At 51.4% G+C, this 18,097-nt stretch overlaps 1 protein-coding gene and 1 non-coding gene across 51 annotated transcripts in view; one reads left to right on the plus strand and one right to left on the minus strand.

Moving 5' to 3' along the window:
- Positions 1-1,112: 1,112 nt before the first annotated feature.
- Positions 1,113-18,097, minus strand: part of RFFL (ring finger and FYVE like domain containing E3 ubiquitin protein ligase) — an 87,028-nt gene continuing 70,043 nt past the window's right edge. For 13 of the 50 annotated variants that reach the window (XM_081584393.1, XM_081584396.1, XM_081584399.1 and 10 more), the window contains 5 exons: positions 12,699-13,091; positions 8,656-8,739; positions 7,522-7,732; positions 6,308-6,331; positions 1,113-3,764 (listed from right to left, as the gene is read on the minus strand). In XM_081584393.1, coding sequence (XP_081440519.1) covers positions 3,583-3,764; positions 6,308-6,331; positions 7,522-7,732; positions 8,656-8,739; positions 12,699-13,091 — 894 coding nt within the window. In that variant the 3' untranslated portion in view covers positions 1,113-3,582. Of the gene's footprint in view, positions 3,765-6,307; positions 6,332-7,505; positions 7,733-8,655; positions 8,740-12,698; positions 13,092-13,338; positions 13,480-18,097 lie in introns of all 50 variants that reach the window. The other 37 variants (XM_081584394.1, XM_081584402.1, XM_081584407.1 and 34 more) reach the window with 6 other exon arrangements.
- On the plus strand, positions 17,743-17,815 carry TRNAG-GCC (transfer RNA glycine (anticodon GCC)). Its single transcript has one exon. It is a non-coding gene; the product is annotated as a tRNA-Gly (tRNA).

The raw sequence follows: 18,097 nt of genomic DNA on the forward strand, positions 1-18,097 counted from the left end.
GGAGGTGCCCTGAGACTAGGCCAGGACATTTGGGGTTTCTGAATAGGCACCATTCAGTCTGGCTTCACTGTTGAGAATAAGACACTTTTTATTCTGTCCTTTGTGGAGACAAAAGCTGCTGCTCCTCTGAGCACTGACCTACATAAATTTTCACCCCCTCTCCAGCCTCCTCAGGCCAAGCAGCTGGACAGAGCTCTCCCCTCCGGATTTTGCCTTTGGCTTGGCTGGTCTCGAGGGGCGCACCTGTGCAGCAGAGGGGGTCGTTTCGGTCATGAGCTCAGGCCCTCCTCACCTCGCCGGGTGTGTTACCTTCAGCTCACCATTCAAGGTGTCGGTTTCCTTCCAGTCTTTCTGGTCCATGTTTCTCTTTGCTGCTGAGATTGTATATGATTTTGTATCCGTGTATTTCCACAGACCATAAGCAACATCATCTTAAACCTCCCCAGCAGAGGGCTGGAGGGCTGCCTTCCTTTGAGCCTTTGTTTACTTGCTGCTGGTTGGCAGCAGGCAAGAGGTCACCCTGGGTGCTGAATGGGTCAGCCGCCCAGAACAATGAGGACAGAGTGCTGTGGCTCAGCCTTGAGCCTCTACGCCCTTCTGGCAAGATCCCTTCCTTCTGCAGTCACAGAGCAGACCTGCACTCAGTCCGGCTCTCCCAAAGGCTGTGCTCAGGAGTCCCCTCCCCTGTGCACCTGGTCAGGCAGGCATACCGACCTGCACGGAGACACTGGGCACCCTGCCCTTGAGGCTGGGCCAACCTCTGAGCCACAGTCCGGCCATCTCCCAGGGTCACCTGAAGGCACCTGGGCACCCTGGCTGCCCTCAGACTCCTTTCCACCCACATCTTTAAGGTCTGCTTCTGCCAGATCGGTGTCCATGTCAGAACTGACTTGATGCTGCTATCTGGGCTTGGTCCTTTTTCCTACCCAGTTCCCATCCTCTTCTAGGCTTTCCCATGCCCAAGGCCACATGACCCAAGCATCTCCAAAAATAATGCAATCTCGCAAGAGCAGGCCTATGTGCATACAGCCGGGGATTAGCCTGTGGCTTGTGAACTCACGTCAGTCTTAACTATCAGACCTCTGGCGTCCTCACACCAGATCGGACAGGCATCTATGTTGAAACTTTATTACAAAATTATAAAGCAGAGCTCTGTAACAAAAAATACACATTTGGGTTTGGTCTAACACCCAAGTAAGTCTGAGAAAATCTTAATATAAGCCACTTGAAATAACACATTCACGTCCAAAAGATTTCAACAAATTTATACAATATACATTGAGCACTAATTCCTGTACAGCTTATTCTTTCTAGTTTGGATCCAGCTATTCCAATGTATTATGAACCAGTCAGCTGTCTGTGTCTTTTAAAACAAGTCACAACTGAAATCTCAGAACAATCAGCAAAAGCCATGGGATAATGGAAGAATTAGATGTTTCCATGGTAATTAAGACCAAGGATCCATGAGGGGCAGGAGAGAGCATCCAAGGATAAAAATCAAGTTTGCTACCTAGGTTAGATAGTAACTGAAATGGGACCTTAAGAATTCCCAGCCTTTATTTGGTGTAGTAATAAAGATACAAAGCAGGGGAGAGGGGGCTTAGGGTTAGGTTCTTTTAACACCTTTTCTCCTAAATGGAAACCTTCACCAAAAGGAATTAGAAGACTTAAAGGCAAGTTCTTTCTTCAAGATGAGTAAATGACATCAGTTCTGATTCTTACTGAAGTTACAAACCAACCATCAGGATACTGTTAACTCATGTCTAAGAGGGAAGCTGGGAGGTAGGGAGTGGTAAGGCCTCAGCAGAGAAAGCAAGTTTTAAGCAGGGAAACAGCCAGCTTCTGCCCTGAAGTTATTGCTAGGTTGTAGCTGAGCTGCTATGTGCAGACCTGTTTCACAGTGGAACTAAGGAGTAGCTGAATTCTTTGTTAATCTGGTAGGCACCGTAAACTATAGTATTTACTGTCCAGCAGAAAGATGGTGTCTTTACAGGGAAATCTCCATTCCCCCCAGTTCCTACAAAGGCTGTAGCCCAGAATCAAACTATCTAGGACTTGGTATAATGTCAAGGTAGGTGGTTGGTGGTTGATGGAGAGAAAGCATTAAGCATATCCTGTACCAACCAACAGGTGCCCTTACGGGTTTCCCACTGCTTTCCAAGGTCGTGATTGGTTCTTCTGGTCTGAGAGATCTTAGCTGCACAGGGTGGGGGTAGGGGTGACTGCCAAAGCCCTCAGCTGTCTGAAGGTTTGCATAGCTCATCCAATAGTAATGGCCGCACAAACAGCTCTTCTGATGGTGCACAGAATGTATGTTTGTGCTTTTAAGCTTCTCCAGCAAACGAGCTCTTCCAGTGGTGAAGAGACCCTGAGAGGGCTCAAGAACAACACTCACTCATTGCACGGCCCTTCCTAAAGAGCCAAGGGAATGCTTCTTCCTGACCTGCCTCTAAATCAGCAGGCTGAGAAAAGAATTGGGAGTCGGGAGTCCCTCCCAACCTGGGGAACAGAGACACACAGCTGTCTGCTCAAGGGCTGATGCCTCTGAGTGCTCAGTCTTACTTGCTTGTCTGACTGGAATAGAATAAGGCCCTTTGCCTAAGTCTCTTTGCCTTCAAGTGAGACCATGTTTAAAACCTCCATGGGCAAGAGGGACCTCGTGCTCAGGGGAAAATGGTTTAAGGCTGTCTGCTGGAGAAGTCAAAGCCAAGCAGAGCCACTGCTTCCACCCAATGCTTTTCCTTTTCCTCATCAACTAAAACTGAGGATGGCACAAAGTCAGACCCCAGGAGGAGAAGCAGAGATGACCCATGTACTGTCTTACACAGACTGGAATCTCCCAGCAGTCTGAAAGCCAGATGCTTTGCTGACTCCCAAGGTTAGCTCAGGAAAGGGATAGCTTCCGATCCCAGCACTTAAGGAAGCAACTCTTAATGACTTAAGGTTTTCCAATCACATTTGTGTTTCAATTCTCACCAGAAATAAGTTTACTGGTCCAAATTTCTGTCCCTAGGAGGATCACTATTGGTCTGGTAAGCTACCATCTTTTTGGTCTAAAGGAACAAATGGATTTTAGGTAAGGTATCAAGAGACTTTAGCAAAGGTCGGTTAAAGCACAGAGAGCCACAGAGACCAGAAATGAATCCAGGTGTGCCGGGGAGGAAGACAGCCGTTCCCACCAGGACTCCTGGTGGGTGAAACAGAGGCACGCAGCTCAGGGGTGGGCGGGCTACAGGAGGAAGGGTAAGACTGTTCAGGTTCGCAGAGGAAGGGAGGAAGATATGGTCGAAATGCTGGAAAGTCCTCTCCATCAGTTACCATCGTCATCCCAAGATCACTGAAACAGGGACTGGCCTGTGCGATCTGTACCAGTTTCCACTGGCCTAGGGCTCGGCCAGCCGCACGGTGTACCTCTGAAGCAAGACAGGCATGCCCAGAGGTGACACAGCATCTTTGCTCACCCTGGTCTCGGGAACACTGCACATTTTCTGGTTAGCTTGCCCGTCTGCAAGCCGGCCAGCCGTGGGCCCAGACACCTGGAGCTCTGTCCCCGTAAGGCACCGCAGAAGCCGGCACGAGCCCTCAGGACCGGAAGACGTGCACGGCTCGGATCACGTACTGCCGGCAGATGGGGCACTCGCTCATGCGCTTGCCGCACTTGGTACAGGTGACCATGTGGCCGCACTCCAGCAGAACACAGTCGATGGGCGAGTCCATGCAGATCCGACACAGGTTCTCCTCCAGGCTGGATGGCACCGCTCCCCCTGGACACAGAGCAGAGAGGAGAGTAAGGAGACCAAGTGTGTGGGCTGGGGGCACAGCCCCCCAGATCCACACACATCCCTCAGGGAGAAGGAAATGTCTCCCCAGGAACTAACTCCGCCTGCTTGTTTAATCTGCACCTCCATAGGGTAGGCTATAGATTTGAAGAGTCAAGTACTTGTAGATCAAAGACATCCCAGAACATGTGAGTAAGGCAAAGGCCTCAAAGCTTAAAAAGAAGTAATGTTCACACAACTGAGGCCGTAATAAAGCCAGAGAGTGCCACGGAGGGACTCGATACTCCCCGAGGCAGAACATGCTGAAAAGATAGAAAACTGGCTGAGAAGAGTTTAGGCATCAAGAGAGTTGTAATGAACGGCTCATGAAGGATCATGAGACTCATCTGTAAACATACGCCGGACTGAATAAAGAAAGCCAAGGATTGCAGGGCCCTGGCCATGCCACGGCCTGCTTCCTCAGGCTTCCTCGGAGGAGACTCCGTGGTGCCAGAGCCCAGCAGAGACTGTGGCTCCCTCTTCTCTGCTTCCCACACACACTTCACCCATACCCCCGTGACTGCTCCTCACAGCGCTTTCAGAATTTGTGAGTTTGCCTCCTTGTCTCCCTCACTAGAATACGGGCTCCTAAATTCAACAAATGGAATCAATTTCTATTGAGATAATAATATACTTAGCATCTGCTGTGTGCTCTGAGGTCTGATAGTCATCTTGAATCCCCTAAACCAGTCCCGAGGTGAAAGTGAACGTGTTAGTCTGACTCTTTGTGACCCCATGGACTAGAGCCCAACAGGTTTCTCTGTCAGTGGAATTCTCCAGGCAAGAATACTGGAGCAGGTTGTCACTTCCGCCTCCAGGGGACCTTCCTGACCCAAGGATTGAACTCGCGTCTCCTGCACTGGCAGGCAGATTCTTCACTACTGAGCCACCTGGGAAGCCCCAACAAAAACTATGAAGTAGGTACTCTGGTTACTCATTTTATTGGTGAGGCAAGTGAGACCAAAGGGTTAAGTAGCTTGCCGAAAGATTCAAATCCAGGCAGGCTGGCTTCTGGGAAAGCGGCCTGAGGGCAGGGACTGCGAAGACAGTACTAACTGAAGACAGTACTAACTGCTCAGCGCACAGTTCTCAACAAGGCTAACTGGCTTGTGCGAGTGGTAAGACACACTGGGCATGACCTACATCCTAGGTCAGATGCAGGAACAGAAAAACCTTCATGTCCCCAAACCCAACCCTTCCCAGCATGTTTTAAATGGTAGCCTGAATCAGGTAGCCATAAATAGGGAACTGGTCTTATACCAGCCACCTCTACGGTCCCACAGGGAATTCTCATACTCCACTGCTTCTGCACTTTCTTTACCTGCCCCTTGGACTATTCAGAAAGTCAAGAAACACTTGAGGGTGGGCGGGCTGTGGGGTAGTGAAACCTATTTACTCCTGTGAGGAGCTGGTGGCCCTAACAGGGAACATTTGGAAACAACTGAACTATTTAAACACCTATATATATAAATAGGTATATATATAATAGGTATGAGCTTTATAAATGGCTCATCTATAAATATATAGATGAGCTGGAGTAATTTACAGAATTTCATTACAGATTACTTCTGTCACGATTAACAAATTGATTAACTCAGTTGCCAGCATTCTCCCAGGGAATCAGAAAGACCCCAAGTGGATGGCCAAACTTTGGTATCAGGTGAGGGTCTAGAACTCCCAAATGCTCAACTGTTGGGAATGTATCAGCCAGAAGACAGTGCCCCATTCTGAGCAATATGGTGGGAGCTCTTCCCCAAGACAGGATGTTCTTAAGAGTAGTGTAGGGGCCTGAAAAGCACTTTAAAACTTTTTCAGAAGACACTCCAAATTTGTCCCTTAGTAAAACGGCTGCATAACCTTGAGGCTTTCAAAAAAGGTCTAGCATGTTTTAGAGTGACTGTATCTGCAGTCAGATTCCTGCAGTGTGTTCTGGGGGTGCCCAGAGACCTGCGGATGGTCTTTAACACACAGGCTGGTACATGGCAGCTGAATGCCATGAAGTGCGCTATACACACAAGGCTCTCAGCTCACCACCCCTGCTTTTCAGTTGGTACCAGAAGCTGATGAACATCCCAAGTGATTTCCCTGAAGGTACACACAGAGACCCTCCCACACAGACGAAGATGGAGTCAAAGCTATGGTGCCTGAGCCCCAGGACTATGGGCAGTGCATCAGAAGTGCCACCCCTCGGCTTTGCCGAAGATTTTACAGAGGCTGGCTTCTGAGCTCTGACAACCAGAGGCCTGCAAATCAGGCTGTCCGAGGTGTCCTGCCACTCCTCCTTTGCAGGGACAGGGATGGGAATTTCTAAAGATGCTGAGGAGCCCTGGTTCCCAGTGAACACCGCCCCCACCCCAGCACCACTCCCCCGCTGGCATGTTGGGTATGCTCAGAGTTCTCAGACGGCTAACAGGAATCAGGGCTGAAGGGGAGGAAGGGCAGAAGAGTGAGGGGCCTCAGCCCGAAGCCAAACAGGAACAGCTACGTACCGTTTTGGTCTTCGGCGCTGCACACTGCAAAGGGAAGAGAAAGAAGGCGTCTGAATACGTGATGATGAGGAAAGCCTCCAGCCACCCTGGCTTCACTTCCGACCTCGGACTGCTCTCCTGCTGGGAACCAGGCTGCCCTCCTCAGACCCTCCACACATGGGAGACTCACCCACTGCCCCTGCTGGGCTGTCTGGTCTAGTCTTAGAAAAAGGGCTTCCACTGCTTTGCCATGAACAAAACTGCCAGGCAGGAAGGAGACTGCACAAGCACAGTGTCCTTTTTTTCTATCGCATCGGAAGCCGGCGTTATAGTCAAGAAAGGAAAAACAGTCTGCCCTGGTCGGCCAGGGAGTCTGGGTGCGACTCCCCAGAGGCGCCATCTCCTAGTCCCAGGCCCTCGTCCTTCCTTTGGGGAGGTTCTGGGGACCATCCCAAAGGGAAGAGTCTGTGATCAGGAGACCAGGCAGATGTCCCCTAACACTGATGAATCTGAGCTCCTGGGAGAGGAGAACCTGAAGCTGACTTCAACCACTGTGAGCAGGCAAGTCAGCACAACATTGACCTGCAGGAGCCCAATCAGTTGGGGAGCGATTGGGTGAAGTCATTTCAGGAAATGCGGAGTTCCAGACAGCTAGACTCGTCTTTCCCCTTCAGGGCTTCTCTGCCTGGATTGGTACAGTCTTCATCTACCACAAATTGGCAACACGGACATAATAGCAAGTTTTTTTCTTCCCCAAACTCATTTGACCACAGACCTCGTTTTACTGTGCATCACTGAAAATGATACCATGGAAAATGCTTTGGAAAATGAACAGCCCCAGTGCAGGCAGGACACACACAGTGTGCCAGCACCTTGTGTACAGAGTTTGAGTATGGCCAGAGGTAGTGGTGAGTCTGATGGGGCAACATACGGCAGGAAAGGCCATGGACTTAGACCCAGAAATCCTCAGGGCCAATTTAGGCTCTCCAGGAAAGGGAAGAGGCTAATAATGCCTATTTCACAGGCTGCCCTGAGGATTAAATACATATACATGATGCCTGACCCCACATGGGCACTCAGCTCCAAAGGACAGTTATTATTAGAGGATGCAAATGCGTATGGTGGCTCCTTCCTCAACTAAAAGCATGGAAATCGAGTCAGGTCGATGTGGACTCTAAAGCGAGACATCAGGCACTCTGGATCTCTGTTCCACTGCTACCCCCATGGCCCCTCACCCAGGTGCTGGAGCCCCTTCTGGTCCTTGTACAGCCGCGTCACCCGCTCCATCAGCTCCCACTTCTCACAGCAGCCCTTGTAGTTGACGAAGTTGCGAGCCAGGATCTCCTTGAGCTGTCGCACGGTGAGACCTTCGATGTCCTCCAGGTCAGTCAGGTCAGACAGAGAGGCCCTCCGCCCTGGGACAAAGCTGTCCTCTGAGTCGACGGACTGCAAAGGCAAAGATGGGATGGGTGGGCTCCCATCCCAACCCTCCCACCCTGGCTCTCACTCCCAGGACCCCAGAGCTCTCATCACCCCGTGCTTTTGGTGACTGGCCTCAAGGGAAGCAGGAACAGGGGCAAATGGAGGATTACGTGGCCCCATGCTCTGCATCGCAAGACAGACCTCCATCTCTTCCTGACCCAAGGGCTGTGCTCAGGCCCAGCCGGCCACAGACCCACCCCCAGTGATGGGGCAGGAGGAGCAGCACAGGCTGAGGCAGGTGGTTCTGAATCCTGATTCCTCCACTGATTGATGCTGAACAGTACCAGGCACGAGGCTCACCTCTGAGCCCGTCTGCCCCTCTGTAATGAGGCGGCGGCAGTCCCACCACCCAGGCTCCCCGTGGAGATTAAATGAGGCAGCACGAGAGACTACTGCGCATGGTCCGGGTCTTTCTCCCTTGGAGAGAGTTTCTGCTTTCCCACGGAAGAAGCCCACTTCCCAGGCAAGCATCCTCTTTACGCACTGGAGACCACAGCTCTGTGGCCCCATGGCAGTGCCCTGAACTCCCTCTCATCTTTCCTCCCGATTATCTGACCTCCTTCCCCTGACAATGGCCATTGTGTGCTAGAAGCAGAGGAAAAGAACAAGACTGGCACAGCGCCACCAGGAGCCTGCCCTCCGGCTGCTCTCAAGAGACTGGAAACCAACAGGCTGTGCTGCTCCCCAATCTCCACTGTGACACGGACAGCTCCCAAGGTTCACCTGGAATGCTCACACTAAACGCCACCCCTGAAGACAGGATTTCAGAAGGACTGTCATCACATCACAGCCTGCCTCTCCTCTCCCCTGTGAGGCCGCCCAGAGGGTCCTAACGAGAACACCAGAGAGAGAGCAAAGGCGAGGGCACAGACCCCGCATGGGCCCACCTGGGTCTCGTCCTCAGCAGGGGCTCTGGCCGTGCGCTCCAGGTAGACGGGCTCCTCTTGGTCCTGAGACACATGGCCGTTGGCCTGTTGGGAGAGAAAGATGCCATCATATCCACAGAGCTGTCCCAGGGATGGCATGGGGCTCTTGCCAGCTCACGCCATATCCAAACGCATTCCCATCTCTCCAGGAACCTGGAGTCTCGCACAACAGCGTTAAAGAAGCCTGACTGTCAGGCAGGGAAACGAGACGCATAGGTGTCAACTCGAGAACATGAGCATGAATTCTGCCCGCTGCCAGGGTGGCGTTAACTGCCATGCACCGTCAGTGTAGACTCCGCTTGCACACTCCGAGTGGAAGGAAGATCCCATGGCCGCTCCTCTGCCGGACCCCCGTCGAGTCCATTCCTGACACCGACGCCACAATGCCAACCCTACAACTTCTGCCCGCCATCCCTGGTTTTGCCCCCAGACCAGTATCAACTCTTTTCTCCCCAACTGTTCAAACTATGTCTTCGCTTCTGCCACACGAAATCTCCCCGGCTTCCTCATCTGGCCCAGATGAAATCAAAGTTTCCAGACCCTCACCACCCCACCCCCCTCTCTTCTGGCTAGTCACTGCTCTCCTTAGAAATTCCAGAAATATCCTTCAACCAGCAGGGCAGACTATTACTAAGAGCTGTCTTGAAACCCGGTCAAAAATTATTTTAAGGCATCAAAGAGTCTATTAGCCTGAGACTATATAACACTAATCCTATGCTTAAGAAGTTTCATTCGGCTTAGAATTCTAACCTCTCAAAAGGTTTCCCCTGGGTATTTCTTCAAGTTTTGCCACATAGGAGTCAGAACTGGGAGCCACCTAATCCCGTCACCATTTAAGCCACAAATCCCATACCTAGATCCCCTCCACCCACTGCTCCCAAACAGGTGAAGGGTCTGGTGTGAGCCCACAGTAAAGAGGTGTCCAAGCTCACAGGCCTTTTCCACTGGACTCATCAGAGAACCAGCAAAGGGACAACCTGGGAAACCAGTCACTCACTGCCCCCAGCTGCTCCTCTCACGTTAGAGTAATATGGAGCTAATTAAGAAAAGGCATGCAACTACAACAGAAATGACGAGTAGAAATAACAACTGTCACCAAAAATGCCAAGAGACAATAAGCTCCTGTATACAGCACACGTGGACAGAGATGCTTCCCAAACAACGTCTAGTTTTCTCTGAGCTTTACGTCAGTGTGGTACCCACTGGCCTCCTGCTGTCTCCCTGAAGTTACAAGAAGCCATTTGGAGCCTAACCTCTTCCTAAGTAGACAGTTTCTGTATGTCTTCTCTTTTCCACAAAAGAGAAACTCGATCTCGTGCTGCAAAGTATGCTCCTGTCTTCTCAGTGTGCCCACTGGCTGAACCCAAATCTAGAGTGAGTGTCTGTCCACAATTAGCTTTATTCCATGCACTTTCTTCACTAGCAACTACTGCCAGGGCGTTACAGGTGCAGGAAAGGGCCCTGGTGAGGCGAGCGCTACCAGCAGATGCACAGCCTGCGTGCTGCTCACTGCAGAATCATCAGGCAGCCCTGCACGAGTTACTGTGCTTGCCCTGTTTTTCTGGCTGGCAAAATGCGGGCCTCACCAGAACAGGGGACGTGAGCTGACCTGAAGGCCTTCTGGAAACATCAGAGGAGAAGCACCCAGTGAGCTCTGGTACACAGTGTGACCTCTGCGTGCAGTCTGGAAACTTCTGATTAATGAAACGAACCCACCTGAAGGTTCTTTCAGGGAAAAAAATTCCCTCGAGGCACTCTCCTGGCTCCCCATAAACAGAGAGAAAACCCTGGACCAAGCAAAGGGAGGAAGTCACGGCAGGCGGCCCAGCCTGTCCAGCAGACAGAGCAGAGCCAAGGGAGAGTGAAGTCCCAGAGCGCGCTGCGGAGAAAGCCCACTCAGGCCGATGAGGGAGCTGCATGCGTTTCCTGCAAGTGAAGCTTGACATCACAGCGGCCTTTATGGCTCAGGGCTCGTCAGAGATGAATCAGGGGCCCCGTCCTGGCAGAGGTGAGGATCAGAAACAAGAGACGGCAGCCACTCCACAGTGTGGGAGACGACCACACTGGCGCACGCCCGCTCCGGGCGGCTCAAAGCCCTGCAGACGTGGGATCATGCCACCAGTCAGTGCTTCCCACATCCTGGCAGGAGCAAGAGTGGTCTGGATTACTAACCTCATCGCCTTGTTAAAGGCTCAAACCTTACGCAAGTGACCTGAGAGTCAGTGACCAACTGGATGTGGAAACTGGATCTCCTAGGTCCTAATCCTCCCACTGTTGCCCAAGTCAGATGAGTAAAAGGCTCATTGAGGCACTGAAGTATAGCTACAGGACGTCGGCACGCCCCGATGATGACAGTGATCCTGGCACTTCGGAGGTGGTTAATACGTGCTCACTGAATAAACGAATGCATGGAAAAATAGTTCCTAGAGACCCAGCACCTGGAAGCCAGAGGCTGCCGCTTCCTCACCCAACCCTTCCCTCTCCCCACCATGAGCACCTCATCTGCAGAGCCGGCCCTCTGCTCACGTCCTGGGAGCCCACTTCCTGTCAGTCCTAGCCTTACAGGGTCCCCTGGGGCTACACACACAGCTTCCAGCTACTTCCCATCCTTGGTCCAGTGCCTCTCCCACTGGAGGTGGGGGACCACTTCCCCCGTCCCCACCCCAGACCTCTGGCTGAAGCCTCCTGCCTTCCTGGTGCTGGGTCCCCCTACCCTGCCACCACCCTGAGTGTGTGGGTGTTTGCTTCCTGTCTTGTAATTTGACACTAGTGTTGCTGTCTGACACCCTATCCTTTCCTCTTTCACCCCTCTCAACCCTCTCTCCTCAGCAATAACCACTATTCAAAGCATTGTTATTGTTTAGTCACTAAGTCGTGTCTGACTCTTGGCAACCCTATGGACTGTAGCCCACCAGGCTCCTCTATCCATAGAATTCTCCAGGAAAGAATACTGGGGTGGGTTGTCATTTCTTTCTCCAGGGGATCTTCCTGACCCAGGGATAGAACCCGAGTCTCCTGCATTGGTGGGTGGATTATTTACCGCTGAGCCAACCTGGGAAGCCTGAGGTCCACTGCTGCTGCTGCTAAGTCACTTCAGTCGTGTCCGACTCTGTGCGACCCCACAGATTGCAGCCCACCAGGCTCCCCCGTCCCTGGGATTCTCCAGGCAAGAATACTGGAGTGGGTTGCCATTGCCTTCTCCCTGAGGTCCACTGGCATCGCTGTAATCCAACAGTTCGTTTCCACATCTACCTTCCCCCTCAGAGGGGGAAGTATAGAAGTATAGAAGTGACATGTTCCTCGATTCTGTGCTTTCCATGCCTGGTTCATAATTCAGTCCACGTGCTGCTCTGAGCTTACCATCCCCAGACCCTGCTGGGAATGCTGATAAGGCTGTCTACTGTTCAACAGCCCTCCAACCACACCCTAGCCCAGACAGCGCTGGCAGAAGAAGCTGTGCCCGTGTCTCAGTCACAGTGTTTCCCTCCCTTCCCACATACTCTTTTTTTTGGCCTCACCACGCGGCACGCAGAATTTCCCCAACGAGGGATCAAACCTGTGCCCCCTGCACTGGAAGCTCAGAGTCATAACCGCTGGACCACCAGGGAAGTCCTACGTGGTCCTTTTTCTCCTTTGTGCCTTGTGATGATCACTGAGGAACCGAGTTCCCCGTCAGCCAAAGAAGACCATGGGGTGAGAAAGCAGGAGGGTAATTTGATCAGAACCAAATGTGGAGACCTAACAGTGAATTTTCTCAAAATGTTTTTAGAACGACCAATTTTTTTAAACTCTCTAACTGGGATAGGAACCTATTACAAACAAAGAAACACAAAAACCCAGTACCATGCATCAGTCTCTCTGAGAAAAGCCCAAACATGAGTCTGAAGTCCAGAAAATGCCTTCCGTCGGCGGTAGGCGGAAAGGCGTTCTGTAACCCACACTGAGCCCCTCCTGCAGCACGAGGGAGAGGAGCCGGAGCCCGCGCCCTGGAGAGATGGGAGTACCTGCTGCCGGCCCTGCGCCTGGCCGGGGGGTGCAGACGGGAGGCCGGGTGAGGTAGGCGGCACGGTGCTGGTATGGGGCCGGGAGAGGAAGGCCTGCTGCTCGGGGAAGTCGGGGCCCAAGGGGGGCACGTGAGTCCTGCCCTCCTGGGAGACGACGGGCTGCTGGCCGAGCACCAGGAGCACCAGCTCCTCCTTCTCCCGGCACATGTCGGTAGAGATGTCGTGGAGGCTGAGATAGTCCCTCAGGTCCTTCACCTTCATCTTCATGAGCTCCTCCCGCTGGAAGGCCGTGGCGCGGAAGCGCTGGCAGAGAAGGCAGAGGCGGGGCCCGGCCCCCACTTGGCTCGAACAGGCGGTGCAGAAGTTCTTCTTACAGTCCAAGCAGGTCTGCTGCTTAAGAGCGAGAGGCAGAGGAAACCGCGTCAGACCGTGAGGACAAGACAGAGCGTGACAGGGGCTGGGCACAACCGCCCCTGTGACTCGTCCTTTCACCGAGCTCCTCCTCTACTCAGGGGTCGGGCCGCCGGGCAGAGTTTAGGTCAAAACCCCCGCGGAGGCAGCAGGCCCCCGCAGGCCTGGTGCAGCCACAGGCAGGGCCCCACGGGCAGGATCCCACTGGAGGCTCACTCCTGCTACTCACCGGTAGAGAAACAGAGGCTGTTAAGAGACTACCAGCTTCAGGATAAGAAAAGCCCTGCCTTTTATGAAGTCTCCCTCCTCCGTTTCTTGTGATGTCACCTTGGGGCTGTAACTTAGCCTCTCTGGCCCTCAGTTTCCTCATCTGTAAAGTAGGGGGTGATGAAAGCAACTACTTCATAGGACTGTTGTAAAGTTAAGAGATAATGCACTTAGCGTATCGGACACGTGAGTCTTCCATAAGTGTTTGGTGTTTTTATTATTTCTAGGAAATATAAGCCAATGATGAGAGTCAAGATTCAAATCCTGAGCTATGATTCTTTCTACTTTATTGCTGAGGTAAGAAAACAAATGCATAAAGGTCACTGGTGACTACTGTTACTATTAACATTATTAATTATTGTGGTACATTTATACGATGGAATACTACTCAGCTATATAAAAAAAAAAAGAACTCATTCCAGTCAGTCCTAATGAGGTAGATGAACCTAGAGCCTATTACACAAAGTAAAGTAAGTCAGAAAGAGAAAGGCAAATATTGCATCTTAATGCATATATATGGAATCTAGGAAGACGGTACTGATGAACCTATTTGCAGGGCAGCAATGGACATGCAGACATAGAAAACAGACTTGTGGACACAGCGCGGGGAAGGAGAGAGTGGGGCGAATTGAGAGAATAGCATGGAAACACATACATTACCGTATGTAAAACAGACAGCAAGTGAGAATCGGCTGTGTAAAACAGGAAGCTCAACCCAGCGCTCTATGACAACCAAGAGGGGCAGGATGGGGTGGGAGACGGGAGAGGGATCGGAGGGAGGGGACACGTGTAACCCGGGGCTGACTGGTACTGATGTGCAGCAGAGGCCAACACAGTATCGTGGAACAACTCTCCGCTGATAATTGTATTTTGTTCTATACTTCTCAATACTATACAATTATGCTGCTAAGTCGCTTCAGTCGTGTCCGACTCTGTGCGACCCCATTGACGGCAGCCCACCAGGCTCCGCCGTCCCTGGGATTCTCCAGGCAAGAATACTGGAGTGGGTTGCCATTTCCTTCTCCAGTGTATGAAAGGGTAAAGTGAAAGTGAAGTCGCTCAGTCGTGTCCGACTCTTAGCGACCCCATGGACTGTAGCCTACTAGGCTCCTCCATCCATGGGATTTTCCAGGCAAGAGTACTGGAGTGGGGTGCCATTGCCTTCTCTATAATTGTAATTATAATTACAATTATAATCTTTGATAATTACTACTTGCCGGGAGCCAGCTCACGAGATCCCCACTCATGACAGAGTCATGAGGAGAAGGACTGACGAGCAGAGCAACTCAGGCCTCAGGGATTCTCGAGAGGCTGTCTCTGCACTCACCTTAAAAATGACATCTCTCTTTCTGATGCTTGCTATAATAAACCTCTTCTTATTTTCTATGACTTAGGCAAAAGACCTTTCCTGATTCCCTTCTAAAATAGATCATTCTGAAACCTCAAATCAGCAAGGCCCCTGAACGGTAGCACCCTAAATAAAATTATCTGGGATATAGAGTATGCTGATCTAAATTCCTTTTGCTAACATATTGGTTTGTTTAATAAATGTACCTGTGCCTTTGGAGCTAATGTGCATAACTGCTCCCTAGTAATAAAACAGCATTGAGAACCTCCACACAGAAAGTCCCTATGGGCACAAAACCCTTCGCAGGAAAAAAGGCTTGTTAGGAAATACAAAAAATATTGCTTTGTGAAACTGTTACTTAATCTATATTTACTCACTATGTTTTTACTTTTAACATATTTAGCCTATATAATGAAAGCATAATAGTTAGGGATTTATATAAATAGAAGTTTAGCTTTAATACAAATAATAAGACAATTGTTGATTTAACTGATGATTCTTACTTAGAGCTGAATTTCAGCTTGCTGTTCTTTGACTTATGGAACTACATTCTTTTCTGTTAAGCTCAAGGCATAGAGTAAATTACCAAAAACAGGTTTTACCTTGAAACTTCCTGTTGATGAATTCTTTCCTGATGTGCCCTATACAAAAGTATTCTGATTGATCAACCTTTATCAATAGAGAGTCACAAGGTGTTAGCAGGCCACCAGGCCAGAAGATGATGTAAACAAAATGAGGCTTTTTGTAACTAAAGACATGCAAACGGCTTCGATGAGGGTCGAAACTGCTGGCCCATTGAGCTAACTTGATGGGCCCATTAACATATACCCATTAAGCTGAATTGGTATGTCCCTTAAGCTGAATTGGTATGACTCTATACTTTACATTTGTTTCTAATTACCACTAAAAATATAAAAGCTGTCTTAAAAACAATAAAGTCGGAAGACACTTGGAAACGCTGAGACTCGCTGTGTCTTCTCATTCGTATCGCCGATGCTGTCCATCCTGAGGGACCCCTGGACCTGGACTCTGGCAACTACTCCAAAAAATATACATACATTATTAAATGACTGAGGGGCTACTATGTGCCAGAGCTGGACTTGGCTTATCATTTAGTCCTCAAAGCAACCCTGAAGGCAGGTATTTTCCTACCTCCCTGCTTCCCGGACACAGCATCTGAGGCCTGGAGAGATGAAGGCGCATCCTGAAGGGCAGGCAGGGAACAGTGGGTCTGGGATCCACACTTGAGGTGTGTCTGGGTTTGGTGCCCACGCTCACGCTCTTTCCACCAGGCCACAGGACTGACTCAGCCTCATGCCAGCCCCCAGCTGTGCCAGGTCAAGGGCCTGGCTCTCCCTCTCGGAACTCTCGGCCCAGGCCCCCGCCCCACCCCGGGAAGGCCTGCTCAGAGTGCTAGGAGCTCAGGGCTGCCTGAGAGCAAACCCAAGACAAATATTTAGTCAGCGACAGGAGGCCCTCCGGACACGAGGGGGGAGCTCTCGTCTGTGGAAGTACAGGGTGTCTCGGGCGGCTGACAAGTGCCGGGCAGGCGAGCTGGCACTGCCTGGCAGCAGCTACTCCCGGGATCGCGGACAACACAGGGCACAAGGGTGTGCTCAGCCCCCAGGAGGCAGCTCCCGGCCCCTCGCCCTGGAGTCTGAGTGAGCACAGGGACATCTGATGAGCCCTGTTCCGGCCACGAGCGGGCCACACGCCACCATGGGGGTGAGCCCTGGGCCCCCAGCGCTGGTCCTGGAGGGGTGCTCACTAACCCTTTAGAGAAATTAAAAACTTTTCATCCTGGGGTGACTTCAGTATTAACCTAAATCTTTCTGCCCTCTCTTTTCTAAGTATAGAAAGCTGTTCAAGCAAACAAGAATGCCCAGGAGACTCAGATTCCCAGAGTCGAAATCACAGGCGCTCTTGTGTGGCGCTGAAGGAGGAGTCTGCAGAGCAGAGGGGGTTACATTTAGTCTTCTCTGAGTGTCATTCGAGCAGTGAGGGGAAGCAAACATAAGGCTGTGACTGCTGACACCTGGAAGGCGCTGGGGAAGGACACACATCAAGCTCCCTCACTCTCCACACAGTGATAACCACACAATGCAGCGTTCACATAGCTGCACTCGCTTCAGAACAGTTCTGGGACCAGTCACCACTCAGATGGCAAGGAGATGTTTTGGCGTATTTTGGGGGTTCAGTCACATCTAAAGCGTTTCTAGTGGGTGATGAGATGTGTTTAGGATGACACAGTGAAATTACGAGGCTTCCATGTCATAAAGCTGTAGATCCTGACATGGAACATTGCTTACATCGGTGCAGTTGGACAAGACCTAGCTTGACACAACTGAACAGCCCCGAGTCGCTCCATCAGCCAGATCTAAACAACTGTCTTCGACGGTGTGCAGCGTGCTGGATTCCAGATCAGAAAGCAAAGTCAGCAACCCACCCAGCTCCTCCGCGCCCGCCAGGGACTCGGAAGTCCCGGCATCTGAAACACACCAGACAGGAAACAGTAAGCTAGTGCTCGCTTGAGGCTAAAACCCCAGTTTGAAGAGTCAGGAGAGAACAAAGGAGAAGGAAAAAGCAACTGTCAACAAATGCTGGCAGAACAAGTAAAGGAAACACGTAAGTATAAATTCCAGCAAACGGTACTCACTGAGTAGCAAGGTGGCAAGAAAGACGACCTAGGGGAGCCCAGGCGCCCACAGAGACCCTCGGAGCGCGGGGGCCGGCAGGGGTGCCCATGTGTGGCTCCCCTCTGCCAACCCACCCTTCCTCGTGCTACCCCCCACCCCAGCCCTGTTCCCTGGCACAGGCCAGGCCCACGTTCTCAGCCCTCCTCCTTGCCGTCCTGTCCAGAGGCAGCCCCTCCTGTAGCCCCTCCTGGGAGGGAAAGGGCAGCAGGGACACGCTAGGACTAAGTCCTGGCTGGCCGCGTCCCCACTGAGGGAACTTGTGCAAAACAGACAACTTCCCAGAGCATCAGAAGCTCACCTGCAAAGTCGGGTGTTCAGGACTTCCCTGGTGGCTCAGTGGTAAAGCATCTGCCTGCCAATGCAGGAGACACAGGTTCGATCCCTGGTCCAGGGAGATCCCATATGCCACAGAGCAACTAAGCTTGTACACCTACAACTACTGAGCCTGCGCTGTAGAGCCAGGGAACTGCAACCAGCCCTCGCGCCCTAGAGCCCATGGTCCACAAGAGGAGCCACTGCCATGAGAAGCCCGTACACTACAACTAGGGAAAAGCCCTCACAGCAGCGAAGTCCCAGCACAGACCCACATAATAAACAAACAAATTTATTTTAAAAATAAAAGTCGGATGCTCAGCCTACCTCGAAGGGCTACTCAGGTACTACATGAGCTAATGCAC

The sequence above is a fragment of the Giraffa tippelskirchi genome, chromosome 3 (genome assembly GCF_054371585.1).
Source record: "Giraffa tippelskirchi isolate mGirTip1 chromosome 3, T2T-mGirTip1v1.2.pri, whole genome shotgun sequence".
Lineage (NCBI taxonomy): Eukaryota > Metazoa > Chordata > Mammalia > Artiodactyla > Giraffidae > Giraffa > Giraffa tippelskirchi.